This window comes from Narcine bancroftii, chromosome 2, assembly GCF_036971445.1.
Source record: "Narcine bancroftii isolate sNarBan1 chromosome 2, sNarBan1.hap1, whole genome shotgun sequence".
In the NCBI taxonomy this organism is placed as follows: Eukaryota; Metazoa; Chordata; class Chondrichthyes; order Torpediniformes; family Narcinidae; genus Narcine; species Narcine bancroftii.
Window position 1 is genome coordinate 145,307,155 of NC_091470.1, and position 14,183 is coordinate 145,321,337.

Consider the following 14,183-nt stretch of genomic DNA (forward strand, 5'->3'; position numbering starts at 1 on the left):
GTTAAAAAATGTTTCTATATGTATGGGGATACATGTATATATTTATATGTATAAAAAAGTGTGAATGTATCTATTTCTTTGGCTTGGCTTCGCAGACGAAGATTTATGGAGGGGTAAATCTCCACGTCAGCTGCAGGCTCGTTTGTGGCTGACAAGTCCGATGCGGGACAGGCAGACACAGTTGCAGCGGTTGCAGGGGAAAATTGGTTGGTTGGGGTTGGGTGTTGGGTTTTTCCTCCTTTGTCTTTTGTCAGTGAGGTGGGCTTTGCAGTCTTCTTCAAAGGAGGTTGCTGCCCGCCGAACTGTGAGGCGCCAAGATGCACGGTTTGAGGCGATATCAGCCCACTGGCGGTGGTCAATATGGCAGGCACCAAGAGATTTCTTTAGGCAGTGCTTGTACCTCTTCTTTGGTGCACCTTTGTCACGGTGGCCAGTGGAGAGCTCGCCATATAACACGATCTTGGGAAGGCGATGGTCCTCCATTCTGGAGACGTGACCTACCCAGCGCAGTTGGATCTTCAGCAGCGTGGATTCGATGCTGTCGGCCTCTGCCATCTCGAGTACTTCGATGTTAGGGATGAAGTCACTCCAATGAATGTTGAGGATGGAGCGGAGACAACGCTGGTGGAAGCGTTCTAGGAGCCATAGGTGAATCCGGGACCCATGATTCGGATCCGAACAGGAGTGTGGGTATGACAACGGCTCTGTATACGCTAATCTTTGTGAGGTTTTTCAGTTGGTTGTTTTTCCAGACTCTTTTGTGTAGTCTTCCAAAGGCGTCATTTGCCTTGGCAAGTCTGTTGTCTATCTCGTTGTATCTATATATCATTGTACCTATATATATATATATATATATATATATATATCTACACACACACACACACACACACACACTTGTTTCTGCTTCTACCACTTCTCCAACACCATTTTCTTGGCACCCACTGCTCTCCATGTTAAAAAGACTTGCCCCACACATCTCCCAGAAACTTTACCCCCTCAGCTTAAAAGCATGTCATCTAAAACCTGACAATTTTTACTATTTAAATTAAATTTAGTCATTCAGCATGGTAACAGGCCATTTTAGCACATGAGTCCGTGCCGCCCAATTACACCCATTAACCTACAATCCACCCCCCACACCCCGGTATGATTTTGAAGAGTGGGAGGAAACTGGAGCACCCGAGGAAAACCCACACAGACATGGGGGGACCATACAAACTCATTACAGACACTCTGGTCCCAATTGCTGGTGATGTAATGGATACACTCAACTATGCCACCATAGATTCAATCTGCCCCAACAATGCCAATTATAATTTCATCAGCTTCTGTCAGTTCTTCCCTCTCCCTCCTATGGCCCCAACAATTTCACATCCAATGTTTCCCAGTTCAGATAAAACATCCTCAAAGTAAAAACCCAATCCCGGGGTAACTCAGCAGATCAAACCGTGTAGTTTATGTAGCAAAGATAAAGCTATGTAGCCAATATTTCAGGCTTGAGCCCTTCATCAAGGGATGAGCAAAATGTTGGCAGGCGCCCAAACAAAATGGTGGGGGGCAAGAACATGGCTTCCCCTCTACCACCATCAACTTCACCCACATCTCCTCCATTTCCTGCACATCTGCCCTGGTCCTTTCTGCCCAAAGACGCAACAAAAAAACAGGATGCTCCACCAGCCTCCACATCCAGCATATCGTCCATGATCATTTCCGCCACTTGCTACACTTAGCTAATGTTCCCTCTCTCCCTTCTCCACCTGTTACCTACTGTGCCTCCCCCAGCCCCTCGTCCCCACCATTTTGCTCAAGTCCAAAACGTTGGTTTTGCTCCTTTATCTTTGAGATATAAAGTACACACTGTTTGACCTGCTGAGTTTCCCAGCTTTGTATTTTTACTTCAACCACGCACGGTATCTGTAGACTTTTGTGTTTTACTTTTGAACCAACTTTATCCCCACAGACGCTTCCTAATCTGCTGGGTATTTCCAGCACTAAGCGTTGTTATAAGAGATTTCACTCATCTCCAGTGCTATACCTTTGGTGGTGATGGGCCAGTCCGCTTCCCTTTTCTTTTAGATCATCACTCTACAATGATCTCCAGGAATTAGCTTGTACCTAATTATCCACCAGCCACTGCAGTGGTTAAAGAAATACTTTTATTGGGAGGACTTTACACTTCCACCTCACTTTAACAAGAGTCTGTTTACTGAGTATTTTGACAGGCAGAAAGCTCAAAAACCTGAAGTCCAGCACCAGAACCATTTTAACCCAACAGCCATCAGGCTCTTGAACCCAACCTGACCACAAACTACCAGCAAAAGATATGCAGGCGCCATTGAATTGTCAGTATTTTTTCTTGCACAAACTGCAACTGTGAATATTGGTTGATCTGTCCTTTTATATTCATCTTTTATGTCTCATTTTCTGTCTTGGCATAGTGGTCATTTAATTATTTATGATTGTGTTTGGTGCATCTTATGCACTATGTGGCTGCAGTAAGTAGGAATTTTGTTGTATCTGTACAGAGAACTTATGTATATGACAATAAACTCTTATTGCCATACTTGCTTAACAATTGACTGTTTCAAGCCTCATGACCAACATTCTCTACCCCTTCGGCCAGTGTATATAAACATTACTTAAAATCTATAATATTTGGATGTCACCTCAAACTTTGCCAGAAAAAAATGGTTTCAAGAAATTCCTTTCCAAGTGCGAGAGGGAGGTGGTAGATTGAAGCAATGGAGTTCTTCCAACCATGTTAACCACTGGTTATTCTCAGGGCTTGCGTTTGACCAGGAGGGAAAGGAGACTCCTGGAAAGGTGAATTTGAGTGGGGGTACCTCTGCACCAAGTATTCCCCGCCCAAAGAACCCAACAGGGGTGGTTAGAACTTTGTGCTTTTCATGGCCTCTCTCTCCCTGTTATCTTTGCCCCTCCTCAGCTGCTCCTTGTCCACTTGGATCTCCATTGTGTTCCTCTTGGCCAGAATTTGACTGATCTCCAGGAATGTTTTGTTTTTTGTTTCGGGAATAATGATGAAGATGTAGACAAAGGTTAACAGGCAGATGATCCCAAAAATGATGAAGCTGTACTCACCGATCCCTCTCTGAAAAGAGAATGGAGTTCAACAAAGAATTAGGCACAAGGATAATAAACTTGTTTCTTTGATGCTAATATTGATCACAGACCGAGAACAGCATCAAATGATGGGTTGGACTGGTGGGGAAGAGAATGTGTGCACACATTGCAAAATACCTCCCTGCAGTCTGCTCCATGAGTTAACAGGCCCCGCAGATCCTCTGCTGTCTCCCATCTCCCCATCTCTTCATCTTGATACTCAACCCTGAATCAACAGCTGAGATGTCCCCCTCATCTTCAATACTGCTGACCCAAACAGTTGGCATGACTTATCCTACATTAAGTCATGCAATGACAAAATAGCTTTAACTGTTTCATTGCTGTGGGAAACCCCAGACCATCAGCTATCTTCCACCTGCAATGAAGATTCCTTTTGTTTCCCTGATTCCATTCACTCTCTCATCCCATTGAATATTCACATCCACTGGGACTTCCCCTCTCTCGTATACGATTCACTTTCAATTTTTCAATTTAAATTTAAATTTAGACGTATAGCATGAAAAACAGGCCGTGCTGCCCACGGGTCAGCCAAATTAACCTACACCCCCAGTACACTTCGAAGGGTGGGAGGAAACCAGAGCCCCCAAGGAAAATCCAGTCACGGGGAGAATGTACAGACAGTGTGGGATTCGAACACGGGTTGCTGCCACTATAACATTGTTACTCTAACTGCCTCGCCCACTGTGCCTGCACATGATCCATGTACCTCCATTCCCTAAACACAACCAAATTCTAAATAGTCTTTTCCAAAATTCTAAGTTAAAGCTATGAAATGCACATTGGAAGACAACCTCTGCTCCCCTTTCCCAGTGAGTGAATCAAGAATCTTTGTGTTCAGATTGGAGTTGAATCTGTAAGAAAGTTGTGGTCCAATTAGATCGTTAACATAATTATCGAATTGAATCGGTTTGCGGTGCAAAGCGATTGTTCTTATGGCTAAATCTTCCAGCCTTTCCCAACCTGATGCAACCTGAACCACATGAACCCACTGAACCAGCCCCAAACCGGAGAGCCTGGTTTTCTCTCTCTTTGCCCCTCTGCCATCCCTGGGGCTTCACTCTGGCATGCGAACAGTTAGGGGTCACCCAGAACACAGGAGGTGGAGGAGTGTATTCAATGGTTAAAGAAACGAAGCTGAAAGAAAATCCACCTCGAGAAATGGGAAAATGAGTCCGACGAAGAAATTGCATATCCAGTGCACTGATCCTGCCACCATAAATGCCGCTGGCCTGGATGACTGGCGAAATATTTCCGTTGTTATCACGTACGGAATAGGGCCTGGAATGGTGGGGAGGAACAAGAAACGTGCAATTAGTCACAATATCGGGGATCCTGCCAGGTTCTTCCTGGATTATTCCGATCCCCATCTGATGTAGCAGGTGGTGTCAGAATGTCCTTCCTCTTCTCGATGTGAGGAAGCAGTGCTCCTACATATGACAACATATCGTGGAGTTGGACAGGAAAATGCTGTTTAAAATCGGGTTCTCACATTCAAAATATGTATTTAAAAATGAATGTGTTTATAATATTTCATAAATTCTGCCATATGGAAAGTTTGGACTGTTCTTGGAAGTCGTGGCCTTGACTCCTCATGAACTTGACACTCGTGTGCTTGGAGGAGTTTCAAGACCTGCTGCTGCAAACCTCCAGTGATTTGGATTCTATCCTGACATGCAGTACTGTCAGTGTGGATTTTGCACATTCTTTCTGTCCACCACACTCATGACTTTGGTGGTGCGGGACTGGTGTATTTTCGTGACGACTGGATGTGATCTTCTCCGGTTTAAATGAAATATTTTCCCAGTGATTCCGAAGATAGATGCAAATCCGGAGTCCACTGGGAAACTTGATGGACGGCCCAGTGAAGCAGTGAGTGCGGAAACACAGAGACAGTAAGTCAGCATCACGTACAAGATGGGATTGGCCAACGCGATATTTCATAAATAAAAAACACAAAAAAGGAAAGGCTTGTTGGAACGTGTTATGTTCCGGATATCTTTTGCCACAGGGAAAATTCAAAGTGCTCTGTTGAATTGGCAAGGAGCACTTTTAGATCAAGTTTCAATGTATAGTAAAACCCCCATGTATCTGCAATACCCCAGGTTTCTTGAGATTGCGTGTTTCATGATTGGCGAACTAAACGCCAAAGTGCACCATTATAAACTTTTTGCATTTTTTACCTATGTATTTTATGCAATTTTTTGTTGTTGTTGGTTGCTTGGGGCTGCCATCTGCTTGAATTCCAGATAACAGGAATTTTACCGCATTTCAGGAGTATGAAGTGACTGGGTAGTGTTCCCTGCTGACCGAGAATCCTGGGTTAATAGAATCTACTCCACAATAAATTTTAACCTGGGGCAAGAATTGGAATTTGATACTTGTGGATTACACAAGGAAGAGGCGAACCATTACTGATGTTATGTGGGGCAGCCAATATCCAGACACAAGAGGTTCACAATTCCAAAGACTTTGAAAACCATCCTCAACCTCAAGCATTTCAAATTGACATCTTCACAACAGTAGGTGAATCACACTGATGCAGGAGAAATTGACCAGTGAAGATCTCACATTGTGAAGAGTTTGATGGATTTTCACATTCTCTCGCTGCATCAATGGTTATTAATAAAGCAGCCAATGGAAAAATCAAAGCGCCAGCAAGTGAATGGTTTTGTACTTACTGGGTCCGACTGCATGTCCAATTACATAAACGATTATACAGACGATGCTCAGATATGACATCCCATCAATGGAATCCTAAGGAGAAAACATAATTATTCCTTGAAATCATTCTGAATACCTGTGGTGGTACACCACCAGCCTACTGCAGGGGGCAACCTCTGTACCTGCAGGAATGTAAGGGGCCAGGACAACACCTGGCCGGCTGTCAATCAGTCGGCCTGAAGGGATCAAGCCCAACCCGGTCGGGTGTCAATCACTCTCTGGGATATAAGCCTGCACCGGCCTCCCGAGGCCTCACTCAGAGTTGCTGCAGCCACAGCCAGCCTGGCTCTGTGGAAGTCTTTGTGGATTAAAGCCTGTTGTACAGTCTTTATCTTGTGTGTGTCTGATTCTGTCTAACAGTGCACCACAATACCAACACATTCTTATCACGTTCGTGCTTTGAATATTGTTTAATTATGAACTTTTGGGATCCCCTCATTGTAATATAAAGGTTTAGGTGGGCTGCTTGGAAAAGTGCTCAGTTAATGGTGATGGTTGAGGGGTCCAATATCTGGTTTGTATCTTCCATAGCCAGAGACAAATTTATAAAACTTGAGAGAGCATCTCTCTGGAGCGAGTTGGGCATGGGGTTGTAGAGATAATTTCAGTCAATGAATTGATATGAATACTATCCGATCACTGCATTTAAAAAACATCTGAATGCCAAGGTCGATTGTGTTATTTGTTTCACTCTCCCTCCATTTGCTCCCAAATGACCCACAAGAAGGGAGTAATTGCCCCAATGTAAAACATTTATCATTTACTCAACTTTCCCTAAAAAATAAAATCACCAGAGCCATTATCATCATCCTGCTTCTGGGAGCTTTGCTGTGAGCAAATGACTTGACATATTTCCCCCATTAAAACATCACACTTTCTTTAAGGGCCCTTCAAACCTTTTCTGTCCTGATGTTAGATGACAGATGATCAGCATCTCAGCTCCCTTTCTGTGTCCAGGGACTGGAGTAATTGCAGGCCAGATACCCAAGATCACCTGGTCAGTGCAGTGCCCGTAGTGGCATTCCATGCTACAACTGTCCAGAGGGATGATCAACATGGGATTGCAGGTAAACTGTTGAGTTGGATTGGAACAAACCATACTGTTCAAACACTTGGCTTGCCGCACATCCCCTCTCTCCACTTCTCATTCCAAATTCTGCTGTTTATGTCCTGTTTTGCACAGAGTCTAGTTCATCAATGAGCTCCTGGTGAAACAAAGTTCAGTTTGAACTTTCTTCCTCCCTTATGATCTTGTCCATCCTGTGATCACCTTCAGTTTGAACTCTTCAAGTTTCCTGCAGTTGATTAATTCCATCACTGATTGATGTGCCTTCAAATGCTGAGCCCCAACCTTTGCCAGCAATTGGCACTGGACTGGGTTAGAACCTTGTGCTGTCTGTAAGGAGTCTATATACGTTGTCCCCGAATCTGCATGGGTTTTCTCCGGGGGCTCCAGTTTTTTCCCATTGTTATGATAGTAACCATGTTTGCATGGCCTTGATTAGAGTTACTGTTTGATTAGACTTGGCTGCCAGCAGAGTGCTAAAACACAGCATGCTATCTGTAATGGAGGCTTGCAGCCTCATGGCCTGCCTCATGTGCTGTTTACATCAACTTTAAAGTAAAGAACCTTTTCCTTCATCCATGTATTGTCTTAAACTCACAAATACAAGATGAAACTCATCATTCAAAAATGTACTGGGGGTGTAGGTTAATTGGGGGTAAATTGGGCAGCACGGACTCAAGAGTAAAAATGCCCTGTCACCGTGCAGCATGTCGAAATAAAATAAACCTTTCTTACTGCTTTTAGATAAGCAATGAGAGATCATTGTGATATGTCGGAGAACAAGATACATCAACTACAATTGTATAAATATGCCAAGACAGAAAGAGATAATATAAAAGGATACATAAATATTCAGTAGCAGTTATTGCAAGGAAAAAAGTGCATGAAACCTTACAATTATGACCAAGTTTTTGATCAGATATCCTAATATTTCCTTGTTTTTGCAGTTTTTTTGCCACATGTGGATGAAATCGCTTTGCCCATTTTGTTGGAACTTTGTGTGCTTCAACTTCTTAAAATAAAACTGTTTAATAATTGCACACAAATTTTAAATTTTGACAGACAGCATGGTAGTAGGCCCTTTCAGATTCCAGCCCGTGCTACCCAATTCCACCAAATTGATCTACAACCCCTCTTTGTTTTGGAAACGGGAGTCTCTGGGGAATGGACAAACTTCTGACAGACGGTGCTGGATTTGAAGTCCAGTCACGATCGCTGAGGCTGTAACAGCATTGCGCTCACTGCTATGTCAACCATGCTGCGAATTATGAAGTTGGGGGGGACTTCATAGGTGAGGCAGAATCCACAAAGGAAAATGGTCAGTCAGTATTTTGGTTGCTTTATCATGAAGGATCCTGACTCAGAACCATTCCTCTCTAGGCCTGACCCATCAGTTCCCTCCAGCTTCTCATTGCTCACTCAAGATTGCAACAACTGCATCTGCAGTGTTTTTCTAAAATGGAAATTAGCAAGTGGGATGAAAAAAACACCAAGGTCAAAAGTCCTTCATTTTTCTAAGATCCTATTCTCAATGTGAAATATATCTCAATATTTTGTTGCCATTTAAGGAGGACGAGGTTTTCCACAAACCTGAAGGTTCAGGCTCGCTGTTAAGATCAGGCAGGCAATGCAGCATATCGCAAATCCCATCAGGAGAAGCAGCCGGCGTCCAGCCTTCTCGATGATAGCAGTCTGGGAAACATAATGGCAGGTGAGCTTCGCCAGTTAACGCAACACAGTCACATCCAACTGTATTAACGTCTGAGAAAGAATGATTAAAGGAGAACCTAATGAGGACTTACTGCTGCTATGGTCATGAACACATTCACCGATCCTGTGCCAACAGTCACATATTGAATATCATTCTCTTTAACTCCTGCTGATCGATATATGCTGTCTGCATAGTAATAAATCTGGAAACAGAAAATGAGTACCACTAAATAAGGAAATTAATTTTCACAGCATTGCTTTATTATATTTGACAATATTCCCTCCCTTTAGAAGTTGCTATCAGAGATCAAACCTCCAAGTTCTGAAATTTTGATTCCATTTCTAAAGTCTTCGTGTTTCTTTTATTTATTGACAGAATGCCAAGTTCAGTGTTTCATACATGCCCCTAATTGTCTATAAATTCAATAGCTCGTGTAATAGTTGATCCCATGTGGACGTTGACACCCCCACCCCACACATTTTTGGCCCACACATCGCGTGTAAAAATTGACCCTCTCCTCTTTTGGGGCCCGACTGCCCATCCAAGGTCTCAGTGCTTGACCATGGATGCTCGCCCTGGCCACCCGCCGATCGGAGCTTCCAACTTCTCGACTGTGAGTCCTCGCCCTGGCCATCCATCCACATGAGCTTCTGAGACCCTGACCCCCCCCCCCCCCCACCATACAAGCTCCCAATGCCCCGACCCTGAACCCTCGCCTTGGCCTCCACCCACCAAAGCACCCAGCACCCCGACTGTGGATCCTTACTTCAGCCATCCATCCTTCCATACTCACAATACTTTGAATGACTTAGGCACTTACTATGATCTAAAGTAGTATCCGTGTAAAAGCCAACCCCCAAATTTGACCCAAACAATTGGTCTCCAAAACTCAACTATCATACGAGTAATTTAAGGTACGAGAAGGAAATTGAAATGAAGACAAGGTATTCAAATATTTAATAGAAATTTAAAAGGTGATTGTATATTTTAAAATACAATTTTTGGGATCTAGCAACACCAGTCTGGCCACTGACCTTGAGAAGGTGGTGGTCGACCATCTTCCTGAACCATATCAGAGCTTCTGAAGGAGCTCTCACAGAGCTGTTGGAGAGGTAATTCAAAGATTGCAAACATAAATATGCTATTTGGAGGAGCAACTGCAGACGATATTGGTTGCAGGTTTGGACACAAGGTTCTGGCGAATGACCACAATGCATGTTGTTGGTAGTACAGGACACAGTGCGCTATTGATGGAAAGGATTGAAATGGTGGAAGGGGCGCCAATCAAGCCAACATCTGTGTCCTGTATGAAATGGAACCTCTTGGGTCTTGTTGGAGTTGCACTCATCAGGGAGGTGCAGGGGACTCCATCAGAGTCCTGACAAGTCCTTTCTGTCTGGCAGAAAGGTATGCACACTCCAAGATCATGGCAATTCCCCAAATCTGAACTCTAAAGTTTCCCTGAATTTAATTTACTTCAACAATAATATAACAGTTGGCGAAGAGGTTAGTACAACGCCTTTACAGCAGATCAGGGTTCGAATCCCGCGCTGTTTGTATGTTCTCCCTGTGTCTGCGTGGGTTTCCTCCCACCGTTCAAAATGTTCTGGGGGTGCAGATTAATGGGGTATAAATTGAGCACACAGACTCATGGGCTGAAATAGCCTGTTACCATGCTGTATGTCTAAAAAAAAGCAATTGTACTTTGAAATAGCAAGCTCTGAAACTTTGCTTAAACCTCCTTAAGATCGTTTGATCATGGATGTGGTCACCGACATCCCTTTGTGGCTCAGTGTAAGCATTTACTCGTGCACCATTTTGACATGACCTAAAAACCATTGAAAAAACAAGTTATCTTTGTGTTGATAAGAACACTTCCATCACTTACTGCATTAACTCCAGAGAGCTGCTGCCCCATATTTAGAACAACGACTGTTATTAAATGCCAGCGGAGCGACCTGAAAGAGCACAGATTTTGCACAGACAAGCGTCCTTCAGCTTTCTCTGACTGATCTTCCAAACGCATCTCCTCGATTTCACCATCCACATCATCCACTCCTCGAAGACGTTTTAAAGCTTGAACACAATATATTTAATCTCTGCTATCTTAATATTGTACTTTAATTATTTTCTATCATAGTTTGAGATGTTACAATGAGATAATATCCGATGAACTCTGGGGCAGGTCATTGCACAACTATAATCCTCTCTTTCAGTCATAGATTTTTAAGAGAATGGTAGAAGACCTGAACATATTACTAGGGTCATTTATATTTTAACTTTTTTGATATTTTCACGCAATTCCAACAACAAGATATATATATGTGCCATTCCAACTTTGAAAGTAGGTAATTGAGTAACATAGTAAATCTCCAGCAGTCTCCTGGAGATTAATATTTAATTCGGGGAAACTCCAATTTGATGACAAACACAGCAAAAGCTGTTTTGTTGACCTGACAACCTTCCATGATCAACTCACAATCAAGATGAAAATATCTTTGGGACTTCTTGAAGTGAATCTTACCAGAGTCTGCCCCCAAAATGTACACTCATCTCTCCACGTTCCCCAATGTGGAATAAAGAATAAACTACAGCCAGGGGTGGGATGTGTTCTTGATCAATGGCCAGTGATTATAGTTTAGTCAAGATAAGAGATTTATAGGTGACTTGGGAGAAAAAAATTTCTGCCAGGAGGTGGATTGAACTCTAACTCCATGAGGCAGATGCTCCTTCAACATTTAAGAAATATTTTGATGAACACTTCAATTGCCACGCCATCGAAGGCTATGGTCTGAGTGTTGGGAAAAGGGATTGGTAGAGTTACATACAATGGCGAGTATGGACAAGATGGGCTGAAGGGCCTGCTTTGACACAGTAGATCTCTTAAGGAGGTGTTCACTGCTTGGTTTATCTGAGGTTGTAACGGAGCTCGGCTGCCACTTTGATGCCAGTGTTGCCCTGTCCTAATTTGGTACATGGACCACACCACATCTGCGAGCTTGACCTCATCGCAGCAGAATTTCACTTGACTGAACTGCAGTTACCTGCTCTCGCTCCGACTTCGTTGCCTTTTTGGATCAACATGTATCTGGGACTTTCGGGAAAGAAAGGCAAAAAGATCAGCTCCACAACAGCTGGGATTCCGGTCAGTCCCAAGAGCAGTGGCCAACCTGAAAGGAGAAACAAGTAGCAGCCTTTGTCTATTTACCATAATCTGTTACACAGAAAGTGGAGAGGAGTACCTCTATCATTCGCAAGCACTTTCCGCAGTCCGAAGATCTGAGCAATCAGGATGCCAATGGTGATGAACAGTTGAGGCATCACACCGATTGCACCCCGAAGGTTCTTCGGTGAGAGCTCACCCAGGTACATCGGGACCACGTTGGAGGAGAGGCCTTGACAAAAGAACAGGGTCAACTGTCAATTTGCACCAAGCACAGTTCCTAATTCTCAGGAATCACCTGAGCTTGGAGCCGGTTTTTCACCCAGTCCTGCAGGGGAGTGTATGCTCTTCAATTAGGGGTCCTCCCTAATTTTGCAAGGCCTCTTTAAACAACAATTGGGGTAAATCCCATCGATGGAGTGGGGGTGGGGTGGGGAAGAGGCAGGAGGGCAACTCTCTGCTTCTCTTATGGTTTTGTGGATTGACCTTCAATTCGAAGCTGGACAGCAACTGTACCGCACTGATGCAATAGTCTCGATGGAGCTCCAACAGGAAGTGACAGGACAGTGGCCGGGAGCGATGCCTGCCACAGTCTTCTCTGGAAATGAAGTCGCTGCTGCACCTTCCTGACAAGTGAGGAGATGCGTGTCCACAACAGGTCACTTAAGTGGTACTTGGTTATTAAAATGTGTAGTGGAGGGTCCCTGCTTACAAATTAATACAGCTATCTTGCTGATCTATCCATTAGGAAGGTTGCTTTGTAGCATGGGACCTCACGGAAGGGAGACAAGTTTGTTGGTTGGAGTATTTTGTCCAAAATGCCTGTTTTATCCTCAATATCTACAGCACTGCCCTGCCAATGAGAAACCCAATGGATACATTGGAGCATAGTTCCCTGACTGACGGTAGACTCCAGGGGCGCATTGCAGGTAATGACGACCCAACTGCATTGATTTGCTCTGGGCAGCAACATTGTAGTTATGTTACATATAATTACCTGGCATTTGCAAATTTAAATGCCGTGAAATTGAATTCAATAAAGCTGCTCGTTTTCAAGCAAGCTGCTGAATTGGTTTAGATAAACTCATAAATGCTCTGTGGGTAAGAGATGTAAATTTAACCAGCTGCGAGACTTGCTGAGTTCCTCCAGCATTTACTGTACATTTTTAGGGACAAATATTCACCAAGATTCAGGGGATGTTTACTGTATTTATGGAAGGAACAGATATTCACCCAGGGTGAAGGGATATTCACCCACTTTTATGGAGGGATAGATAGTCACCCAGAGTGAAGGGATATTCACCCCCTTTAGTGTGGGGGGGGCAGACCTGGCCGGCTGCATCACAGTGTGGTATGGTTTCTGCAGAGAAATGGTTTGGAGATCAATCCACAGACCATTCGAGTGGCAGAGAGGATCACTGGAGTCTCCCTCCCCCCCCCACCACCACATCATCCTGATCTACTGGGGTCGTTATCTGAAGAGGGTGTGCAAAATCATTGAGGATCTCTACCACCTAACAAACAGAATCTTTCAACTGCTCCCATCAGAGAAGAGAGCCAGGAGGATCAGAGCCAACACCACCAGGCTGAGGAACCGCTTCTTCCCACAGGCAGTGAGAATGGTGAATGACCAAAGGAACAGCTCACATTAACCCTCTGAAAGCAATATTAATTAATTTATTTGTATAGATTGTCCTGTATGTGTAATGTTTGTCTATATGTGTGTTATGACTGGCTGTGTGTCTGTGTGTTTTGCACCGAGAACCGGAGAACACTGTTCGTTGGGTTGTATTTGTACAATCAAGTGACAATAAACTTGACTTGATGTTGACTTGGGATATTCACCCAAGGTGAGGGGATATTCACCTCCTTCAGTGGAGGGACGGATATTGACCCACATTTACAAATGCAATGTGAGGAGAGGGGCAGATCTTTTGTGCATACGAGGGGATGTTTACCCAGTAGAGTTAAGGGGCAGAGATTGGTCTCAGTGCATTCCAAGTCTCAACCACATCACACATTGCAGCAATGTAGCTGCTTCAGTGACCAGTGCCTTTGCAACAAGCTGCAGACTGAGCAGATTCAGATTTCAGGTTTATTTCCAGAGGGCATGCACGAAATCACATACAACCCCGAGATCCTTTTTCCCGCAGGCGAGGCAGAATTACCACTGACTGGAAGTGCATTAAAAACTGCACTGAAGAAGATATGTAGACATGTAAACAAATAAAGGAATGTAAACAAACAGACAATGCAAATCAAAGTGCAAAAGTAAGAGTCCTGAAATGGTTCTCTGGGTTTATTGTTGAGGAATCTGATGGTGGAGGGCGGCAACTGCCTCCTGAACATGCTGGTGGTGAACCTGGCGATACTTAAAACCA

The 14,183-nt window shown here is 43.9% G+C and overlaps 1 protein-coding gene across 6 annotated transcripts in view; it reads right to left on the minus strand.

Annotated features, from left to right (window-relative positions):
- Nucleotides 1-2,139: 2,139 nt before the first annotated feature.
- slc2a5 (solute carrier family 2 member 5) overlaps nt 2,140-14,183 on the minus strand; it is a 34,980-nt gene continuing 22,936 nt past the window's right edge. For all 6 annotated transcript variants that reach the window (XM_069918398.1, XM_069918396.1, XM_069918397.1 and 3 more), the window contains 8 exons: nt 11,882-12,034; nt 11,684-11,809; nt 10,528-10,715; nt 8,731-8,841; nt 8,519-8,620; nt 5,820-5,895; nt 4,292-4,419; nt 2,140-3,109 (listed from right to left, as the gene is read on the minus strand). In XM_069918398.1, the coding sequence (XP_069774499.1) occupies nt 2,888-3,109; nt 4,292-4,419; nt 5,820-5,895; nt 8,519-8,620; nt 8,731-8,841; nt 10,528-10,715; nt 11,684-11,809; nt 11,882-12,034 (1,106 nt within the window). In that variant the 3' untranslated portion in view covers nt 2,140-2,887. The remainder of the gene's footprint in view (nt 3,110-4,291; nt 4,420-5,819; nt 5,896-8,518; nt 8,621-8,730; nt 8,842-10,527; nt 10,716-11,683; nt 11,810-11,881; nt 12,035-14,183) is intronic.